This window comes from Gadus chalcogrammus, chromosome 9 (assembly GCF_026213295.1).
Source record: "Gadus chalcogrammus isolate NIFS_2021 chromosome 9, NIFS_Gcha_1.0, whole genome shotgun sequence".
Taxonomy (NCBI): Eukaryota; Metazoa; Chordata; class Actinopteri; order Gadiformes; family Gadidae; genus Gadus; species Gadus chalcogrammus.
In genome coordinates, this window is record NC_079420.1 from 11,097,895 (window position 1) to 11,116,375 (window position 18,481).

General features: G+C 51.2%; 3 protein-coding genes across 7 annotated transcripts in view; 1 reads left to right on the plus strand and 2 right to left on the minus strand.

Moving 5' to 3' along the window:
* Positions 1 to 3,158, minus strand: part of slc45a3 (solute carrier family 45 member 3) — a 29,125-nt gene extending 25,967 nt beyond the window's left edge. Inside the window, exon 1 of the mRNA XM_056598074.1 lies at positions 2,998 to 3,158. The gene's annotated coding sequence lies outside the window, so the exon portion shown is untranslated. The remainder of the gene's footprint in view (positions 1 to 2,997) is intronic.
* Positions 3,159 to 3,897: 739 nt separating this feature from the next.
* Positions 3,898 to 14,435, minus strand: c9h12orf4 (chromosome 9 C12orf4 homolog). 3 transcript variants are annotated; one of them, XM_056598077.1, is made up of 14 exons: positions 14,047 to 14,435; positions 13,724 to 13,915; positions 13,295 to 13,440; positions 12,864 to 13,045; positions 12,164 to 12,263; positions 11,800 to 11,924; positions 11,377 to 11,480; positions 10,541 to 10,738; positions 9,761 to 9,907; positions 9,582 to 9,650; positions 8,997 to 9,199; positions 7,509 to 7,566; positions 7,248 to 7,315; positions 3,898 to 6,725 (listed from the first exon to the last, which is right to left on the minus strand). In XM_056598077.1, the coding sequence occupies exons 2-14, from the start codon at positions 13,902 to 13,904 to the stop codon at positions 6,633 to 6,635; spliced, it is 1,674 nt and encodes a 557-aa protein (XP_056454052.1). In that variant the 5' UTR covers positions 13,905 to 13,915; positions 14,047 to 14,435; the 3' UTR covers positions 3,898 to 6,632. The 3 variants fall into 3 exon arrangements, with proteins under 3 accessions (XP_056454052.1, XP_056454051.1, XP_056454053.1); XM_056598076.1 differs by having other exon boundaries at positions 13,724 to 13,912; positions 14,047 to 14,434; XM_056598078.1 differs by having other exon boundaries at positions 9,779 to 9,907; positions 13,724 to 13,912; positions 14,047 to 14,433.
* A 706-nt stretch (positions 14,436 to 15,141) lies between these two features.
* On the plus strand, positions 15,142 to 18,143 carry LOC130389595 (uncharacterized). 3 transcript variants are annotated; one of them, XM_056599433.1, is made up of 4 exons: positions 15,142 to 15,424; positions 15,581 to 15,669; positions 15,773 to 15,966; positions 16,000 to 18,143. In XM_056599433.1, exons 1-4 carry the CDS (start codon positions 15,226 to 15,228, stop codon positions 16,217 to 16,219), a joined length of 702 nt encoding a protein of 233 aa, XP_056455408.1. In that variant the 5' UTR covers positions 15,142 to 15,225; the 3' UTR covers positions 16,220 to 18,143. The 3 variants fall into 3 exon arrangements, with proteins under 3 accessions (XP_056455408.1, XP_056455406.1, XP_056455407.1); XM_056599431.1 differs by having other exon boundaries at positions 15,143 to 15,424; positions 15,773 to 18,143; XM_056599432.1 differs by having other exon boundaries at positions 15,143 to 15,424; positions 15,779 to 18,143.
* The last annotated feature ends 338 nt before the right edge of the window (positions 18,144 to 18,481 follow it).

Genomic DNA, 18,481 nt, shown 5'->3' on the forward strand with positions numbered 1-18,481 from the left:
TGCCCCAGCAGGAGTGGAACTGAGAGTGTCCTGCTGAACTGAGAGTGTCCTGCTGAACTGAGAGTGTCCTGCTGAACTGAGAGTGCCATGCTGAACTGAGAGAGTGTTCTGCTGAACTGAGAGTGTCCTGCTGAACCTGTTCTGAGGGCCCGGAGAGAGAGCCATTGTACGGCCGCATACCGGGGATTGTTCCGGCCCGCGGCGGCTCCAGGAAACAATGCCGCAGACAAGACACAGCTTAGCACAGAGAGGCCTCTGACCACGCCCCCTGACCACGCCAACCGGGTTACCGCGGAGACACACCGCGCCGGGTACACTCTGAACCCTAATCCAGCTCCTCAGAGGAGGGGTCGGGGGTCAGGGGTGAGGAGGAACACAGGTATGAGGGGGAGAGACACTCAGACGGCCGGTCCAGTCAGATTGAGTGACTGAGGAGCAGAAGGTGACTCCGGTCATGTGACCGCCCGTCAGGTGACCCCGGTCATGTGACCTCCGTCATGTGACTGTAGTTAAAGGTCTATAAGGAGCTTGGTGCCTGGCGGCAGATTAGCCCGGCCTGGGACCAGACATCTGGTAGTCTGGCGAGGAGACTCCAGGGGGAGGATGAGGACACCCTGACCCCCAGCCCCCTACCTCCACTGGGGCGGGGGGGGCACGGAGCAGCTCACCATGGGCAGTGAGCCAGACTGGTTCCACAGAGGGGGTTCAACATCCCTAGTCCGGGGTGGGGGGGGTTTACTGCTGCTCCGGGGGGGGGGCAGCTTCAGAACCCCTCAGGTTCCCCTTTGAACCGTTATTATCCATCTACCGGCAGCAGTGTTACCAGATTGGGACGGATTTTCCACCCAATCTGGCAACCCCGGCTGCAGCGAATCTGGCCTGATCTGGCAACACCGAGCTCGAGCATCACGGTTAATCCTGGAGCACCCAGGGGGGTGACGAGGAGGAGGCTGAGGCTGTCTGGTCCTGTCCTCAGCACAGCGGATATCCAACTAATCCAGGCGGTTTTGTGGGTGGTAGATAGTCCAGACCAGTCATGAATGTCATTTGTACGTCCAGACAACGAATCGATAAAACATCTCCCTCCCTGCTGCTTAGTTTCCATGGGAACGAGTGTCTCCGGTTACCCGTTCAGACAGTCCATCTGGGTGCCACGCCGTTCGTTCCAGTGTGGTGTTGCCGTTACCCCAGATTCAAACTATCAACTAGTAACTTTGTTACTTTGTTTCATATGAAATATCCAATCGGAGAAGACTGAAGAAGGACAAAGAATGATAGTGGAAGAGATCCTGACATTTTAAGAAGGAGAATTAGACAACATTAGACATGATATCTTATTAAGATAACACACGTCTACTTTACCAGATAAAACCGGTCCGGGAGGAAAGGCATTCAGAGTTTCAACCTAACCAGAAAGCCTCGTCATGCATATTCCACACAGGGCCAATATAAACCGTGAACACGCAGACACCAGAGATATCACAGCAGCATCTCAAACCACCGCTCAGCCAGTGGAGGAGTTCTGCCATTTCCACTGAGACGTATCCCAAAGCAGAGGAAAGCCATAGTGAAGGAGGTCTCTCCTCCCCTCTCCACCACTGGGTGTTGGAGAGGGGAAGCAGGCTGACTCCTAACTCCTTCGACGGGTCAGAGACCCCAGGACTCAGGGTGCAGAAACACACCAGTTCCCAGAAACTGAGAAGGGACAAAAATAAGCATGTGGGCCTTTTTTTTTTTTTATGTACGAAACACACATAAAGAATTACTTGTGTCCTCGCAAATAATGTCCTTACAGTTTAGAATTGACAAAACTTGGATTGATCGTGTAAAATAAATGAGAGAGAGAAGAGAGAGAGAGAGCGAGAGAGAGCGAGACACAGAGAGAGAGAGACAGACCGACAGAGAGACAGAGAGAGAGTGAGGGACAAGGCATTATTCAGCGTGGATGAATACCACTTCAGAGGGACGGAGGAGGAGGGCGTGCGTTGTGCGAGGCCAGAGTCATGACCGTGGAGCATCAAAGGTCCCTCTGTGGTGGGTGCTTTAGCCTCTGACCTCTGGTCCTCTTCCCTCTGAACACAGTTTTCTGGAGGATCCGATTTCCCGGTAAAACATAATGAGCCACACTGCTGAGAGGAGAGGTTTGGACTGCTGGACCTTGGTGAGGCGTCTGTGCGCGGTGAACTGTCTCTGAACCTGGCGCACTCAAAGCTTCGCTGGTTATTTTCTATTCATCTAAAAGTTGGAGAAAACATCTGAAAACATTTCTAATGACGACCAATACTTTGTAGTGTATTTTTTCGAATTTCATAACAACATAATAAAAAAAGATATTCGCACGGGGTAAAATAAGAAGTCCAATGAGATGATCACCAGAAACCACCATATCGTCTCTCAGGTGGGAGGGGGGTTCAGCGACCTGAGGAGTTTGGACCAACTTCCAGAGACCCACCTCCCCCCGTACACATGTCAGGAGCCAGTGCGACTGGGTCCCCACCGCGCTGCCCTACTGGTGGAGCAGGACCAGTACCGCACGGCACAGCGGGGGGCCGTCCCACAGGAGAACTCTTCACACACACACACACACACACACACACACACACACACACACACACACACACACACACACACACACACACACACACACACACACACACACACACACACACACACACACACACACGTCTAACGTGGCTCAGTGTATCACGACTATCTTTCACATCGTGTAGTCACACACACACGCACGCACACGCACGCACGCACGCGCGGGTTTAGTGGGGATACACACAGCGATGTAGGGACACGACTCGTCCTCACAAAGCGATCCAAGACGTTTTAAGACCCGCGGTCGCTCTGAGTTCGGCCGTCCGTCTCCGAAAACACGCCAGCACGGCATCAAGTACAACACAAGCGTCACACTGAACCACAACACACAACCGCAACACACAACTACAACACAGAGCCGCAAACTAGAGAGAAGTACCCCGGAAGACCTACCGTGTGATCGGCTTCAAGGGATCCAGGCGACGGGGACGTGGTGGTTCTGCTCGGTGTACCCGCTGTTGGCCAACTACTTGTAGGCAGGACTGTCCGCCCGGGACGGGACGGGAGGAGGGGTGGCGGTTACCTCGTTGGAAGGGATGCTCCAAATGAGCGATATTGGAGAGGGAGAGGGCGGGACTTCTGGTTTGAACGACGAGAAGCGAGAGAAAGGGCGGGCGTTATGGTAGAGCGCAATCCGTTTCCGTTACGCGTTCAATTATTAATGTATCCAGTTAGTTGTCAAACGCCATACATCATCTTCTGGTCGTTATGGTCTTTATTCGAGTTATGTCCTTATTCTAACAGCACCGGGGACTGTTAACTGGCGTACGCTGCTAATCGGATGTGAGTTGCGATAGACCGGAATAACGCTACAACTTAGAATCCTCTCTCGGCGTTTGGCGGAAAGCTGAACTGAACGGAGAGGCGACAGCCGCGGCGCGGAATGTGGGGACGCGCTGTCGACGAGGTGGTCATAAAGACTACAAAATATAACGTCAAGCTCGATAATTAAATGCTATCTTCATAAAATTGTTGTATAGACTCGGTTTAAATACATTTGCAGTATATATATTAAATGGGAGTGATAATGCATCATTGTTTGTTTACAGAGCATTAACATTTGTATGATAACTAATTTACATAATTAGGTCTAATTAGCTTGTTGGTCCTTTTTTAATAAAACCATTATATGGCAGTCCTAAATCTTTACATTTGAACCGATCATTGCTCCAACAGGAGGGGAAGGTGTTGGGTTTCACACTCGGGAGGTCATGAACTCAGACGCACTTTACGGGACAGCGGTTCCTCCTCACACGCTGCCTTTATGTCTCCGTGGTTTACCATGTGGAAACAACAACGGATGTGTTAAACGTGACTTTATTTTATATTCGTATTCGAACCTTTAAGTGTGTGTTTAATATCGTCGTGATTATGTTTGAGGAACCGCTGACCTGAGGCAGAGCCATGAGAGGGTCGCCCAGGGAGTGGAGGGTGGTGTCAGACCTGAAGGTGGTGTCTGAGACCAGAGGGTGGTCTAGGAGACCAGAGGGTGGTGTTTGAGACCAGAGGGTGGTGTATGAGAACAGAGGGTGGTGTCTGAAACCAGAGGGTGGTGTCTGAGACCAGAGGGTGGTGTCTGAGACCAGAGGGTGGTGTATGAGACCAGAGGGTGATGTCTGAGACCAGAGAGTGGTGTATGAGAACAGACGGTGGTGTCTGGGACCAGAGCATAATGTGTAATGGGGATGGATGCTATCACTAGTTAATCAATCATTAATCTATTGATGGTCCATCACTACACTATTGATGGTCCATCACTAGTGTGGTCCTCTGATGGTCCATCACTAGTCTATTGATGGTCCATCACTAGTGTGGTCCCCTGATGGTCCCTCACTAGTCTATTGATGGTCCATCACTAGTCTGGTCCTCTGATGGTCCATCACTACACTATTGATGGTCCATCACTAGTGTGGTCCCCTGATGGTCCATCAATAGTCTATTGATGGTCCATCACTAGTGTGGTCCCCTGATGGTCCATCACTAGTCTATTGATGGTCCATCACTAGTCTAGTCCTCTGATGGTCCATCACTAGTCTATTGATGGTCCATCACTGATGGTCTTCATTAGTTGCCGATTTGGGATCAGTTTTCCTCTCAGTTGCTCCTGGTCTCTGGTGATCATCAACCGGCTCTTCCCTGGTTGCAGATTGGAGATCAGTCTGAATCGTGTTTCCCAGGTGACGCGCATTCCAATGGAATCAGTTTCCCCCTGGATGAATCGTTTCTCCCCCCCTTAGTTCTGGTTCTGGACCAGGTCCGTCCTAATGGGTCTGATCCGCGACGGACCCCTCCAGAGACCGCTCTGCCATGTGGGATTATCTTCAGATGGTTCATCTGTGTGGTTAACCAGAATATCTCCATTAGACACAAGTCTTATCTTCTCCACATGAAATCAGCAGAACTGAAATCTTCTGTGTCCAATCGGGAGGCCTGATATCAAATCAGAGGCCTGCATTTATTTATTCAAAGACTGTAGGCCAGGGGTCTGCTGGAGGATCGATCGCCCACCAAGCTGCACTCAACAACAACTATTAGAGAGGCCAGCTTTGAGAAAGCCTGTTTTCAAAGTAAAAGTCCCCCAGGAGGTTAGCCTCAACCACCCGACGCCCTCAGCTCGTCCATGTTTCAAAGTAGAAGGAAACTCATTTAAAAAGAGATTTAAGGTGCCACTCCAAACCCTCCATTACCACCACCAACGCCCGACAGTAAAACTAAACAACATTTTTCATCGTAAACCAGTCCAAGCAACATAATGCTGGTGCTGTGAGGCACGCTCTATGAATGATTGACATAAAGGTCATTACGGCACCCAGCAACGGCAATCCAAGCGACAAATTTATTCAAAACACTGCAGGGGGGCGAGTTTATGAGCGGGACAGAGGAGATGTGTTCTCAAACCCTGATCAGAGAATTCACAGTTCTGGACAAGATATTAACGAACACGTCTGTTCCAGGAGCTTAACAACATTGGATTAGGATTGGATTGGTTAACGCTCCAACAAACACAACACATGTCAAGTTCACAGAAGATGTCACAATCACATTAAATACCTTTGAATTAAAAATGATGCAAGAGAAAACACATCACACACAAGCCTTGTGCCATGGGCAGCTTGCATACAATCTATGAATGTTTATCAGAGATAATGAGTCACCACTGTCATGAAAACTGTTCTGGAAACATTCTGTCTCATATGTTTTTAAATAATTGTAATTGCATTTACTGTTTTTTTTTTGTAGGTCCTGAAACATCAGGACGGGCTCTGGAGCCCCACACAGAACCTCCCCCTCCTCTCTGACCACTGAAACATCAGGACTGATTCTGGCGATCCACACAGATCCCCCCCCTTCTCTCTGAGCACTGAAACATCAGGACTGACACTGACAATCCACACAGATCTCTCCCCCTCCTCCACGCCTCGCTGACCGTTGATATCCCCCCGGTGGCGAGAGTCTGGTTCTCTGTGCTAATTGGTCCCCAGAGGGGCGGATCTTGTTCCCCCGGTGGTGCTGGATGACTGGTCGGTTCCTCTCCGGGGCACGTCCCACATTTTGATTGACCACCGAGTGCCAGGAGCCAGACCTGTGAAGTCTGGATTAGAGATAGAAGAAGACCTTCAGCGCACGCAAGGCCGTGTGTGGTGTTGGGTGGTGGTTCCACCAGGATTATGGTTCCTCTCGAGGTGGTGTTGGTTGGAGGTTCCTCTAGGGGTGGTGATTCCTCTAGAAGTGGCGTTGGTTCCTCCAGAGGTGGTGTTGGGTGGTGGTTCCTCCAGAGGTGGTGTTGGTTCCTCTCGAGGTGGTGTTGGTTCCTCTAGAGGTGGTGTTGGGTGGTGGTTCCTCCAGAGGTGGTGTTGGGTGTTGGTTCCTCTCGAGGTGGCGTTGGGTGTTGGTTCCTCTAGAGGTGGCGTTGGGTGGTGATTCCTCCAGAGGTGGTGTTGGGTGGTGGTTCCTCTAGAGGTGGCGCTGGGTGGTGGTTCCTCCAGAGGTGGTGTTGGGTGGTGGTTCCTCCGGGGATTGTTGGTTCCTCAGTGCTTGGAGGTGAGCGTCAGGGGGGAGGACACTCTGAAGATCTGAGGCAGCATGTTGCTGAGCTGGTAGAACATCTCATCAGAGATGGTCTGTGGACAACAGAAGGGGATAGGCTGCGGGTGAGAGGCCATCACATCTCCAAAAACACAGAACCACAGAAACACCTCGCAGACGCAGAAGACATGGGAAAGCAGGCACACAAAATGCCAGCCTTTGAACCCCTTCAATATTCAATAACCTCACCGCTCCCCCACCCCTGTCAGTAGGGCCCTTCTCAAGCGGAGTCTTTTGGTTTCCTGCTTCCAAAACGAAGACCAGAGAGTGGATTTTAATCCGGTGTTGTGGTTCAGGAGACGTCCTGTTGTGGTGATGACCTCCGACCCTCTACCCCGGCCTTTGAGGCCGAGCGGTGATCAGTTGCCTTGGGGAATGCGTGGCGGCTGAGTGTGGCATCGATGCAGCGCCGCAGCCCTGCAAACCCCTGAGGCTGGGACGACCATGAGCCTAGTCTCGTGACCAGCTAGGATCAGGGTGACTATCCTGACACATTGTCAAACCAGACGGTAGACGTCCCGGTTTAGACTCAGGGCTTCCAGGTGAGGACCACTCACCTTGGGCACCAGGAACTGGACGGTGCGGGAGATCCCACCGTCCCACGAGACCATCTCCATCATGAAGCCTGCGGGCGGAGACAGGAGGATTACAAGCAGGGCTGAGAACCATCATTTCTCAGCCCTGCCCAAGTAGCCTCAATAAAGTTAGAGAACTTAACATAAGTCCTTTACTACTGCAGCAGTGTTGGTGCTATGGCGTGTTAATGTGTCGTCGTGTGGTGGTAATATTACAAGTTTTTTTTGAGTTAGTCTCTTCACCTTTGACACACTTGAAGACCAACTCGGCTCTCTTCAGACACCATGGGATGGTCATCTCCTGCACAGCAAGTAGGAGGAGAAGAGGAGAAGATCAGAAAACATCTCAATCAGGTCCCCATGTGGTTTGTGTTGCTCCATTGTTGACTCCGGTCTAGCAGACAGGGTTGGAGTTTGTTTTCACTCTCTGTCTGCCAGCTGTTTCCTGGGATTCCTTGGCATTTTCTACTTCCTGACCACGTCAACCAATCGGGGCACAGCACACCACCTGACCACTTAATGACAGTTTCCAGTGTTGTCAACGTGGTACTCACCACAACCTCCGGCTGGAGCTTCCTGAAGTTCTACCACCGCCGCCCAAAAAGGCTCCTCTCACTTCCACTGGGATACACTGACGACTAGAAACGGGTTCCTCTCAAACCTGTAGCCAGGGAGACCACACTCTGGTCTCTCCATGTAAAAATGTCCAGTCAGGTCGATGTTATTAGTATAGCCCTTAATCACAGTTACAGTCTCAAAGGGCCTCACACTATACCCCCCCCCCCCCCCCCCCCCCACCAAACCTTTAACACTCTAAAGGGCAAAGGAACGCTAAAGGAAGAAACCCTGGCTTACACCCCCTGTATGTTGTACGTCCTCTAACTTAATAATAGTACTCAGCATTGTGTAGCGTCTTATCCAAGCTTAATCTTTGTTGTATACGGGGAACGGGTTAACCTAGTGATTGTTACTGCTTGGCACTTGATTCTATTAACATCCTTACTGCTCCGACAGCGATATATTGTTGTTTCTCTTTCTTTTGACAAATCCACTTATTGTAAATGACTTTGGATAAAAGCGTCTGCTAAATAACCTGAATGTAACCGTTAATGTGAACAAGACGGAACACAAATCTCTCCTTCCTGGGACTGGTAGGCTGCACCTAGTGCAGATCTGTCCTCTTTGCCTCAGGGATGGGTAGGTTGGCACTAGGTGGAGGCCATACCAACGTCACATTAGACCGCAGACGGGTCTGTGTGATGCAGCGGTTTGGTTTTTTTCCTTCTCTTCCCAGTCCTCTCTCTACCTCCCCGCCCTGCCCTGCCACGTCTGGCGCTGGGGCTCGCTGCCAGAGGAGCTCTCCTCTCGCTACGATGAAGATGCGCTGAACCGCCCAAGCCCTTCGTCCTCCTCACCAGCCGGGGGGGAGGAGCTGGCATAGTCCAACATGTCCTCCGTCGCTCAGCAGTCCTCCAACCCCCAGGAATACATCTGACCACGGCTCGGTGTCTGCTGCAGCGTCGGTCTGCTCTGACCAGCTACACTCCCCCCCCTGCGGTCTGAACCAGCTACAGTATGGAACCCGTTCAAATATGTGAACACATCTCGTTCACATACACGTGTGTGTGTGTGTACCTCTGACATGTTGTGTGTGTGTGTGTGTGTGTGTGTGTGTGTGTGTGTGTGTGTGTGTGTGTGTGTGTGTGTGTGTGTGTGTGTGTGTGTGTGTACCTCTGACATGCTGTGGGCCAGCAGCAGGGGGATGGTGATGGTGGTGATGTCGTGGGTGCAGCAGACCTTCAGAAGGTTCCTCAGGCCCATGATGGCGGGGTCCCGGGCTGTGATGTTGCCCAGGCGCACGTGGTCGTCCACACACAGGTGGAACACCACATGCACCTCCGACAGGTTTGAGTGGCGGGAGATGTAGAACTCACCTGGGGGGGGGGGGGAAAGAGAGAGAGAGAGAGAGAGAGAGAGAGAGAGAGAGAGAGAGAGAGAGAGAGAGAGAGAGAGAGAGAGAGAGAGAGAGAGAGAGAGAGAGAGAGAGAGAGAGAGAGAGAGAGAGAGAGAGAGAGAGAGAGAGAGAGAGAGAGAGAGAGAGAGAGAGAGAGAGAGAGAGAGAGAGAGAGAGAGAGAGAGAGAGAGAGAGAGAGAGAGAGAGTCCAGCAAATATGATGTAATGACTTCCTGGTATGAGTTCATCATCATGGTGACAAGGCGACATGTTATGTCTTGTTCCTGTACTGCCCTTGGTGGGCAGTGTTTGTGGCCCTCTGCTCTGTGATTAATTAATGATAATTAAGGTGGATGTTCCACCTGGTACGATGTTGGACGGGTTCCGCTCCAGATGTTTGTTCCTGTCCTCGGCGCCGTTCCTCTTGACCTCTGACAGGAGAAGAAGATGGACACATCAGCATAGAGTCTAGAGAAGAGGTGGTGTTGCTAGAGGTGGTGTCACTACAGAGTAGAGTGGGTGTTACAAGAGGTGGTGTTACTAGCGGTGGTGTTTCCACCTGGGTTTTCCCTCTGCTTGCTGCTGCGCTGGGCGCGGGCGTACAGCGCCACCTGCTGCACCACCTCCAGCTGCTCCTCCACCCGAGGGAAGTGGAAGTCTGTGCACTCCACCGCCACCGTGGCGAAGTCTGGGGAGGAACCACGAGGATTAACACCACCCAGAAGGACTAACCCCACACAGAAGGAATAACCCCACCCACAAGGACTAACCCCCACCCAAGAGGACTCACCCAACCCACAAGGACTAACCCCACCCAGAAGGACTTACCCCACCCACAAAGACTAACCCCACCCTAGAGGACTAACCCCACCCAAGAGGACTCACCCAACCCACGAGAACTAACCCCACCCAAGAGGACTAACCCCACCCACGAGGACTAACCCCACCCAAGAGGAGTAACTCCACCTTCAAGGACTAACCCCACCTTCGAGGACTAACCCCACCCAAGAGGACTAACCCCACCCAAGAGGACTAACTCCACCTATGATGACTAACCCCACTCAAGAGGACTAACTCCACCTACAAGGACTAACCCCACCCACGAGGACTAACCCCACCCACGGGGACTAACCCCACCCACGAGGACTAACCCCACCCACGAGGACTAACCCCACCCAGAAGGATTTACCCCACCCACAAGGACTAACTTCTTTATAGTAGCATCAATTACAAAATGATAACGTGTAAGTCCAGTTTTCAAACTCCCACTATGAAGCAAAGGGCGACAGTCCTCCTCCCCCTGACCCCGGTGACCTCTGACCTCTCTTGATGCCGCTGTAGGAGTTGACCCTGTTGTCGACCAGCAGCACCAGGCCGCACAGCGAGGAGGAGTACAGCGACAGCGCCGTCTGCAGCCGCCGCAGCTTGGCCCCGCCCCGGCCGTGGCGCCCGTGCTTACAGAAGTCCAGGACGTCAGCGCGCAGAAGACGGAGGTTGTGCATCGTCTTCAGCTGGGCTCCTGGGGAGGGGGGGGTACAAAATGCACAGACGTTACGCACACGTTACGCACACTAGTTACACACACGCATAATGTAGGAGAAAGGACAGGTGGACATGGTGAAAGTAGGGAAGTCGGTGTTCTGAACAGGTGCGACAGGTTGGTGAAAGAACAGGGATGTGCATTGGGAGGTAGGAATGTACCTAGGTGGTCATGTGACAGCGGTACCTAGGTGGTCAGGTGGTACCGAGGTGGTCATGTGACAGCGGTACCTAGGTGGTACCGAGGTGGTCATGTGACAGCGGTACCTAGGTGGTCATGTGACAGCGGTACCTAGGTGGTCAGGTGGTACCGAGGTGGTCATGTGACAGCGGTACATAGGTGGTCATGTGACAGCGGTACCTAGGTGGTCAGGTGGTACCGAGGTGGTCATGTGACAGCGGTACCTAGGTGGTCATGTGACAGCGGTACCTAGGTGGTCAGGTGGTACCGAGGTGGTCATGTGACAGCGGTACCTAGGTGGTCATGTGACAGCGGTACCTAGGTGGTCATGTGACAGCGGTACCTAGGTGGTCATGCGACAGCGGTACCTAGGTGGTCATGCGACAGCGGTAGCTAGGTGGTCAGGTGGTACCTAAGTGGTCATGTGACAGCGGTACCTAGGTGGATGGTGAAGCTCTCCTCCAGAAGAGGCTGCTCTTCGTACAGAGGCGCCCCGGCCTCAGAGTCCTCCATCTGGCTGGGCTGCATCATGATCTCCTCACTGAGGACGGACAGACAGGAAGAAGGCCGCTTCATAATGGACGCCAAGGGAAACACCGTAACTCTCTTTTCTCTCTTGTCTCTCCCTCTTACGTTCTCAGTTTCTCTCCAACGGTATCCCTCTCTCCCACGATCCCCAGTCTCCCAGTCCCCTCTCAGTCTGTCTCCCCCCTCAGTCGCTCTCCCTTCTCAGTCTGTCTCCCCCAGGTCTCCCCCTCAGTTGATCTCCCTTCTCAGTTGTATCCCCCTGTCTCCCCCTCAGTCTGTCTCTCCCCTGTCTCCCCCTCAGTCTGTCTCTCCCCCGTCTCCCCCAGACCTACTTGATCTTGCTGCTGTTGGAGGCCCTCTGCAGGTCGCGGTGCAGCTTGATGACCCACTCCTGGTACTCCTTCTTCTGGATCTCTGACATGTGCTTCAGCTCGCTGGCCCAGCGGTTCTCCAGCACCTGGACACGCACGGGGTCAGAGGTCAACGCATGGGGTCAGGGGTCGGCACACGGGGTCCGAGGTGAACGCACAGTGTCAGAGGTCAACACACGGGGTCAGAGGTCAACGCACGGGGTCGGAGGTCAACACACAGGGTCAGAGGTCAACGTACGGGGTCAGAGGTCAACGCACGGGGACAGGGGGAAGAGCACAGAGGTAAACTCAGACGCTCAGAAAGGCTCAGGAACCCCAGACTGACCTGCCGAGCTTCAAAGTGCTGCGAGGCGACGGTGTTGACGTCCTGGTCGCTCAGAGTGTTTCCCAGCTCCTGCATCACACTGGTCATCTCTGAGGCCTGTCTGGACCACAGAGAGAGGGACAGAGAGAGGTGTTACACAGAGCAGGGTGTTACACAGAGCAGGGTGTTACACAGAGCAGGGTGTTACACAGAGCAGGGTGTTACACAGAGCAGGGTGTTACACAGAGCAGGGTGTTACACAGAGCAGGGTGTTACACTCTGCATTCATTGAGCGCTTCTCTAACCTGTGGCCTCTCAAAATACTCACATCCACGCATACAGGTCTCAGGGTGGACTAACCCTCCTGATGAAGGGGTGAGGTCTGTTAACTACTAACACTCTTGAGGAAGGGGTGAGCTCTCAGGGTGATGAAGGGGTGAGCTGTGAGGGTGATGAGGGGTGAGCAGTGAGGATAATGAGGGGTGAGCTCTTAGGATGATGAAAGGGTGAGCTGTAAGGATGATGAAAGGGTGAGCTGTGAGGGTGGTGAGGGGGTGAGCTGTGAGGGTGGTGAGGGGGTGAGCTGTGAGGGTGGTGAGGGGGTGAGCTGTGAGGGTGGTGAGGGGGTGAGCTGTGAGGGTGGTGAGGGGGTGAGCTGTGAGGGTGGTGAGGGGGTGAGCTGTGAGGGTGGTGAGGGGGTGAGCTGTGAGGGTTCCCTCACCTCTCCTGCAGCTGCTTCAGCTCCATGTCCCTCTCCCCGATGAGCTCGGCGATGCTGAGGCAGTAGTTGTGCTCCAGGTTGAGCAGCGTCTCCGAGGCGGGCGAGTGGATCAGCTCGTGGTACACCTCCGCAAAGTCCTCGTCCCAGCTGGCCTCCTCGGGGCGCGCGTGCTCCAGGGACGTCTGCACGCACAAACACACACACACACATGGGCACATACACACACACACACACACACGCACGCACACATGAACACACACAAAGCCATGCACACGCACACATAAACACACAGACCGGTACAAACCCACAAACCTCCATCAGCCTGGCAGTATACACGTCTAATGGAGTCCCTAAACGGCGGCTCCTACAGTAACTGATCCGGCCGCTCCATGAAGGGGGAGGGGGGGGTTGCGGTACGCGACGGTACCCACCTCGGCGTAGGCCTTGGCCCAGGCGTTGGTGAGGCCGTTGATGTCAGTGTCCCCGGAGCTCAGTCGACTCAGGGCTAGCTCCGCCTCCCGGTCGTAGTCCCGGATGCTGTTTGTCTCCACGAAGGACGACAGCGAACTCCGGAGCTCTAGGAGAGGAGAGGAGAGTGAGGACACGGCCGTCACACTAAGACCACGAAGCAGATCAGATGGATCTCTTTTGGTGGACCTCCACCCAGACGGCCCGAGCTCAACCTCACAATGCAGGGGGTTTGTGGTTGACACCGCCGTCGGTGTGTGAATGGGTGCATGAATGGGTGAATGGGTGGTAATATTGTAGAGCGCGTTGAGGGGCCACTGGTTAGAAAAGCACTGTATTAATGCAGTCCGTTCAACACAGTTCTGTCCACAGTAAACAGAGCCGGGCCTCACCGTCCTCCACGAAGCAGGGAATCTTGTGCAGCAGCATCAGGCGGCCATGCAGGTCGCTGACGTTGTCCTTCACGGGGAACTGGAGAGGAACCTTCAGCTCACACTGGTGCTGGCCCGCCTTGAACCCAAACACAAGGTCCCGCTCCACCGCCCCGCTCGCCTTGGCCTTGTTCTTCTTCATGGTCGGGTCTGCTGGTCACAGTCAGATGCAGACAGCGGTTGGTTGAGGACCAACCACGCAGAGCTTAGGCATGAATACATATTCGGCCAGATTAATATCTCATCTCATTGCGGACGGAACAAAAAGACGACATCAACATTACCTGCAGAGAGGAACCAGGCGGACTTTGAGGTCAGCTGACCCGCGGTCAGGTGACCGCCGTTTATGAAGCGCAGTACGTTTCAGCCCAGCCTCAATTTACTCCAAATTAGATGTTTGCATTCATTTAAAAGGTCTCGGCCACTTGAACATGTCGGGATTGTTGCTTCACGATAAGATTTCAGCAAAACACTGAACCGGTGCTGACGAAAAGTGTTTACTTCCGGTTTCCAACAGTGTTGGAGTGTGTCTCCCTCTGTCGGTAACACATTTACTACCTCCATGGTTTTAATATTATATTATAAAAGGCAACCGATTATTACAGAAAACACATCAGAAAGGTAGAAAACAAAAGATAAAGTTCTTAATTTAATTACTATTACTTTTCATTAATTGTATATCAAAATAAGCCATTTGCTATAATCAGATGTTAAGCAAGCCCTGTAGCCTGCATAACTATTTAATAACTATATTTAACTATAAAGAAGCAAACAGCAATGAAAGACGAAGACAGAGAACCTATTTTAACTTTAAGGAGAAAAACAAACCGCTTTCTATAGCACTAGAATCCTTATTGAATACTCAAATAAGTAGCCAACAGGAACTAATTGGTAAATTATTTCTTATTATTTTCTAAATTATACTTTGCATGATTATTTATGTTTCTTTTTTCTGTATTACTTTGGGAACTGTAGTGTACAAATGGTTTTTTTTATATTTGTACAGTCTTTTAAATATAAATAAACCATAGCAATGTTATGAGAGTGTGTCTGTGGAGACGATACAGACAGTTTTCTGGTTTATTTTCTGTAGGAACATTACGTGTAGGCCTATTTAAGTAGCCTATTTAATATCTGGATGCTGTATTCCTACCTCTTATCTCAGCAGCCGTACTATATTGGCCCTGTGCACCTGAGCCCCCCTCCCAGACAACCTGCAGGCTTCCTGCACATCCACCGACCTCCCGCGGCTCGGACCTCTGACCCCGGCCTCTGGCATCCCAGATACGCGAGCGGCAGCTTCTGAAAGACAGGTAGTCCTCCAGTTTGGTAAATGAGTGAGCCGGTTTATCGACCCGTGTTTAAATAGACCTCTTGGACCCTGTCCTCCTGCAGTAGTGCAGTGGGTCCGCCAGCAGCGTTAGGACCGAGACCTCCAGCCAACCACCGTCTGCCCTCCGACCATGCAGCCCGTCCTCCTCGCTCTGGTCCTGGCCGCGGTGCTCCTACACGTCCCGCTGGTTTCCCCCGCGGCGCTGCGGGAGAAGGCAGCGGCCGAGCGGCGTGGGTCCGGCCGGGGGAAGAGAGCCGATAGTTATGTCTCTACGAGGCGGTTCCCCCTCAAGCTGACTCGCAGGAGAAGCGTCCATCGCGACGATATGGGTAAGGTTATTAGAGAATTTTATTAGTTATAAAAAAAATTGCCTAACTCAATCAATGACTGCCGGGGATCGTTTTGAGTTAAGTTATGAATCAATTTAATCTCCTTTTAATTAACTCGAATGTTAACTCACACCCCGCCCCCTCTTCCCATCACAGGACAAGAGACGACCAACTTTGTGTCAATATTTGATTTGAGGCGCAAACAGATTTTATGTGAGGAACATTACAGAGATCAACAGAACCCGGTGAGTTCAGGTCACATGTGAACTGAATCCTGTTCCTTCTTAAATAAAACTGCAAATAAAACAATGAGTTTATGCTGATCTTCCCTTCTCCACCCCCCATGAGACTCAGGATGGAGCCGGGGTGGCGTGTCTGCTTGGGGACCTCTGGTTCGTCCTCGGGTCCCGGAGCGGCCCGGCCTGGAGAACCAATCAGGTATCACCTTCACTCTCCTCTTCCCCGCGGAGGAATCTCCCAGTGCGCCACCTGCTGAGTAGACGGAGGCGGGCCGACCGGGTGAACCCCTCCGTCCCGCTGAGGTCCGACCGGGTGAACCCCTCCGTCCCGCTGAGGTCCGACCGGGTGAACCCCTCCGACCCGCTGCGGTCCGAGTCCCATCCTGGGAACCCGGCCCACGGGTCCCAGGACCCGGAGGTTTCGGAGCAGGACCAGGCGGGCGCCGTGTCCAAGGAGACCATCACCTCCTGCGACGACCCCCTCAAGGTGTTGCATTCCGTCCGCCCGATCAGTCCCATCAAGACCAGCATCGCGGAGCGGGCCGACCACGACTAGGCCTGGACCAGGACGAGGTCTAGACCGACCGACCAACCAGACTGACGCTGAAACACCCTGACGTGTTGAGGCGTTGGACTGACAGATCAACTCAGCGCTCAACGCGTTGGTCTTTGGAACGGGGAACATCTAAACATCAAACCGGTGTCATAACCAGAGTGATCCGACCAAAGATCTGAACCGAACCGGTCCGAACCTGTTCAGACGGCCCGTCACGCTCCTTCTCGGATTCCCGTGGATTCATGCCCCATATAAAGATTGAAGCACTTTGAAATGTTTGATAGGAACCATGGAGTCAGAGAGAGTTTAATAATGGAGGGTTGAGTCACTAATTATGCAGAACGTGGTTCCTGATCCTGACGTCCTCATGGGGTCCGTCCTAATGGTCCCCATGGGTCTAGGAGCTGCTCCTGAAGGCCCAGGGTGACTCTGCAAAACAGTGTTTTAACCTCATGTCCTTTCACCTACAAAGTTAAATGTTAACTGAGTCAGCATCCAGTAGGCTACCTGGCACTGCGTTTTAGAAATATGTAAACGGTTAGAAATTACGCAAATGTTTAATCACGGATGCTAAATTGTTTTTTAGTTGTGTTTTCTTTTTTAACGTATTTGCCTGAAATGGAAAGTCTTTATTTGTGCAATTACAAGACGGACTACTGGTTTTGTTTACCTCGACTTGGCTCTAGATTTGGTAATTTCCAAAACTCCAGACCCCATGGGGTTTGAATGTAGAAAAAATGAAAAATGAAGGATGATGGATTGATAATTTCTCACTATTTATTAGAAATATAAAAGGTTTGCCAGCCTCATACTTACATATTGCATTAGGAGGTTAAAATATCAAACATGTAAATAAGACTTAAAGCTCAAGCATGTTAGAGGGGAACATTATGAAGCCGTTGATGACTTGTGATTGTTTATTGGTTAGTTAAAGCCATTAAAACCAACACAGAGTTGTCAATGTTAGCCAGACAACTCTGTGTTTGTTTGGACTGAGATGATTCAGGCTTTGGGCGTCTGGACTCAAAAAGAGTTGACCACGAGTTCTGGTCCCAGTTACCTGCGGCAAGGTGCCCGTCATCTTGGAGACAGAGACAGAGAGCTACACAGTAGGCTACTATAGTATTTATTAAAAATATATTTGAATCTGATGTTTTTATGTCTTTGTGTTCGTCATTCATCAAGGAATTTGCAGGTAAATTAATTACCCATGACAAAAGGGTTAGGGTAAGGTAATTATTCTTTATAGTTTGAACCTTTTACGATATCAAACCCTAGGTAAGACATGAGAGTTTCGAAAGAGAGACAGCAGAAGAGAACAATGTTAAAAAAAATAAACAACCCATAAATTCACCCCTTCCTCCTTATGACTGAATGAATACTTCCAGAATCAAAGTTCCATACAAAAGACAAAACATCGATTCCAGTGTTTCCATAACCAAGAGGAGAACCTTGTATCACTCTTATGTTTCTCCGCCAATGTGTTGCATTGCACACCTTTAACCTAAAGCATAGATGGGCGCCTCGCCTGTAATTGCTTATTTTAGTTGGCCACCGGGTGCAACACTGGTTTAGTAACCTTGTCAAGAAAATAGCTTGAAGCCTGAAGCGTACTTTTGTTTTTCTCTTGTTTGCCGAACAATATCGTGGTTTTTCCTTCGTCTGTTATTTTGAAAAAGCTGTTAGAAATATAATTGTACAAGCACGAATAAACACTTTGTTCCTAAAAACAATCGGACTTAAAGCACCTTTATCAAAAAAATTAAGTCTAGGGCAGACCATTTATTTGTAGAAGCATTTTTGTCACGAAAAAAATAACAACATGCATCCAGTCTCTGAGGTTGTTTCAGGCCTGAAATAAACCTGTCCGATCAATACATTTTGCCCTAATAAAAGGCTTCCAGAAGGCACGTTGGACCTGTTGCTAAAGCTTGCGTGCTAGTCGTGTGTTTTTGGGCAGGTGCTTGGAGGGAATCCTGGAATGAGGGGGGATGTTTTAGTTGGATCCTTTAAAGGTCCCGTGCCATGAAAATTGCACTTTATGAGGTTTTCTAACATTAATAATGAGTCCCCCTTGCCCAGGGGCGGATCTAGCCATTTTGGGGCCCTAGGCAAAATATAGACATGGGGCCCTCATTTTTGAAACACGTACACAAAACAAATAACCATCCCAATACTCTAATCGTAATAAACCCATTGTGCACTGCCACTCAACTCTCCACAGTAAAATCAGTTTCAGATTTCTCCAGCCTTTGCCAAAAT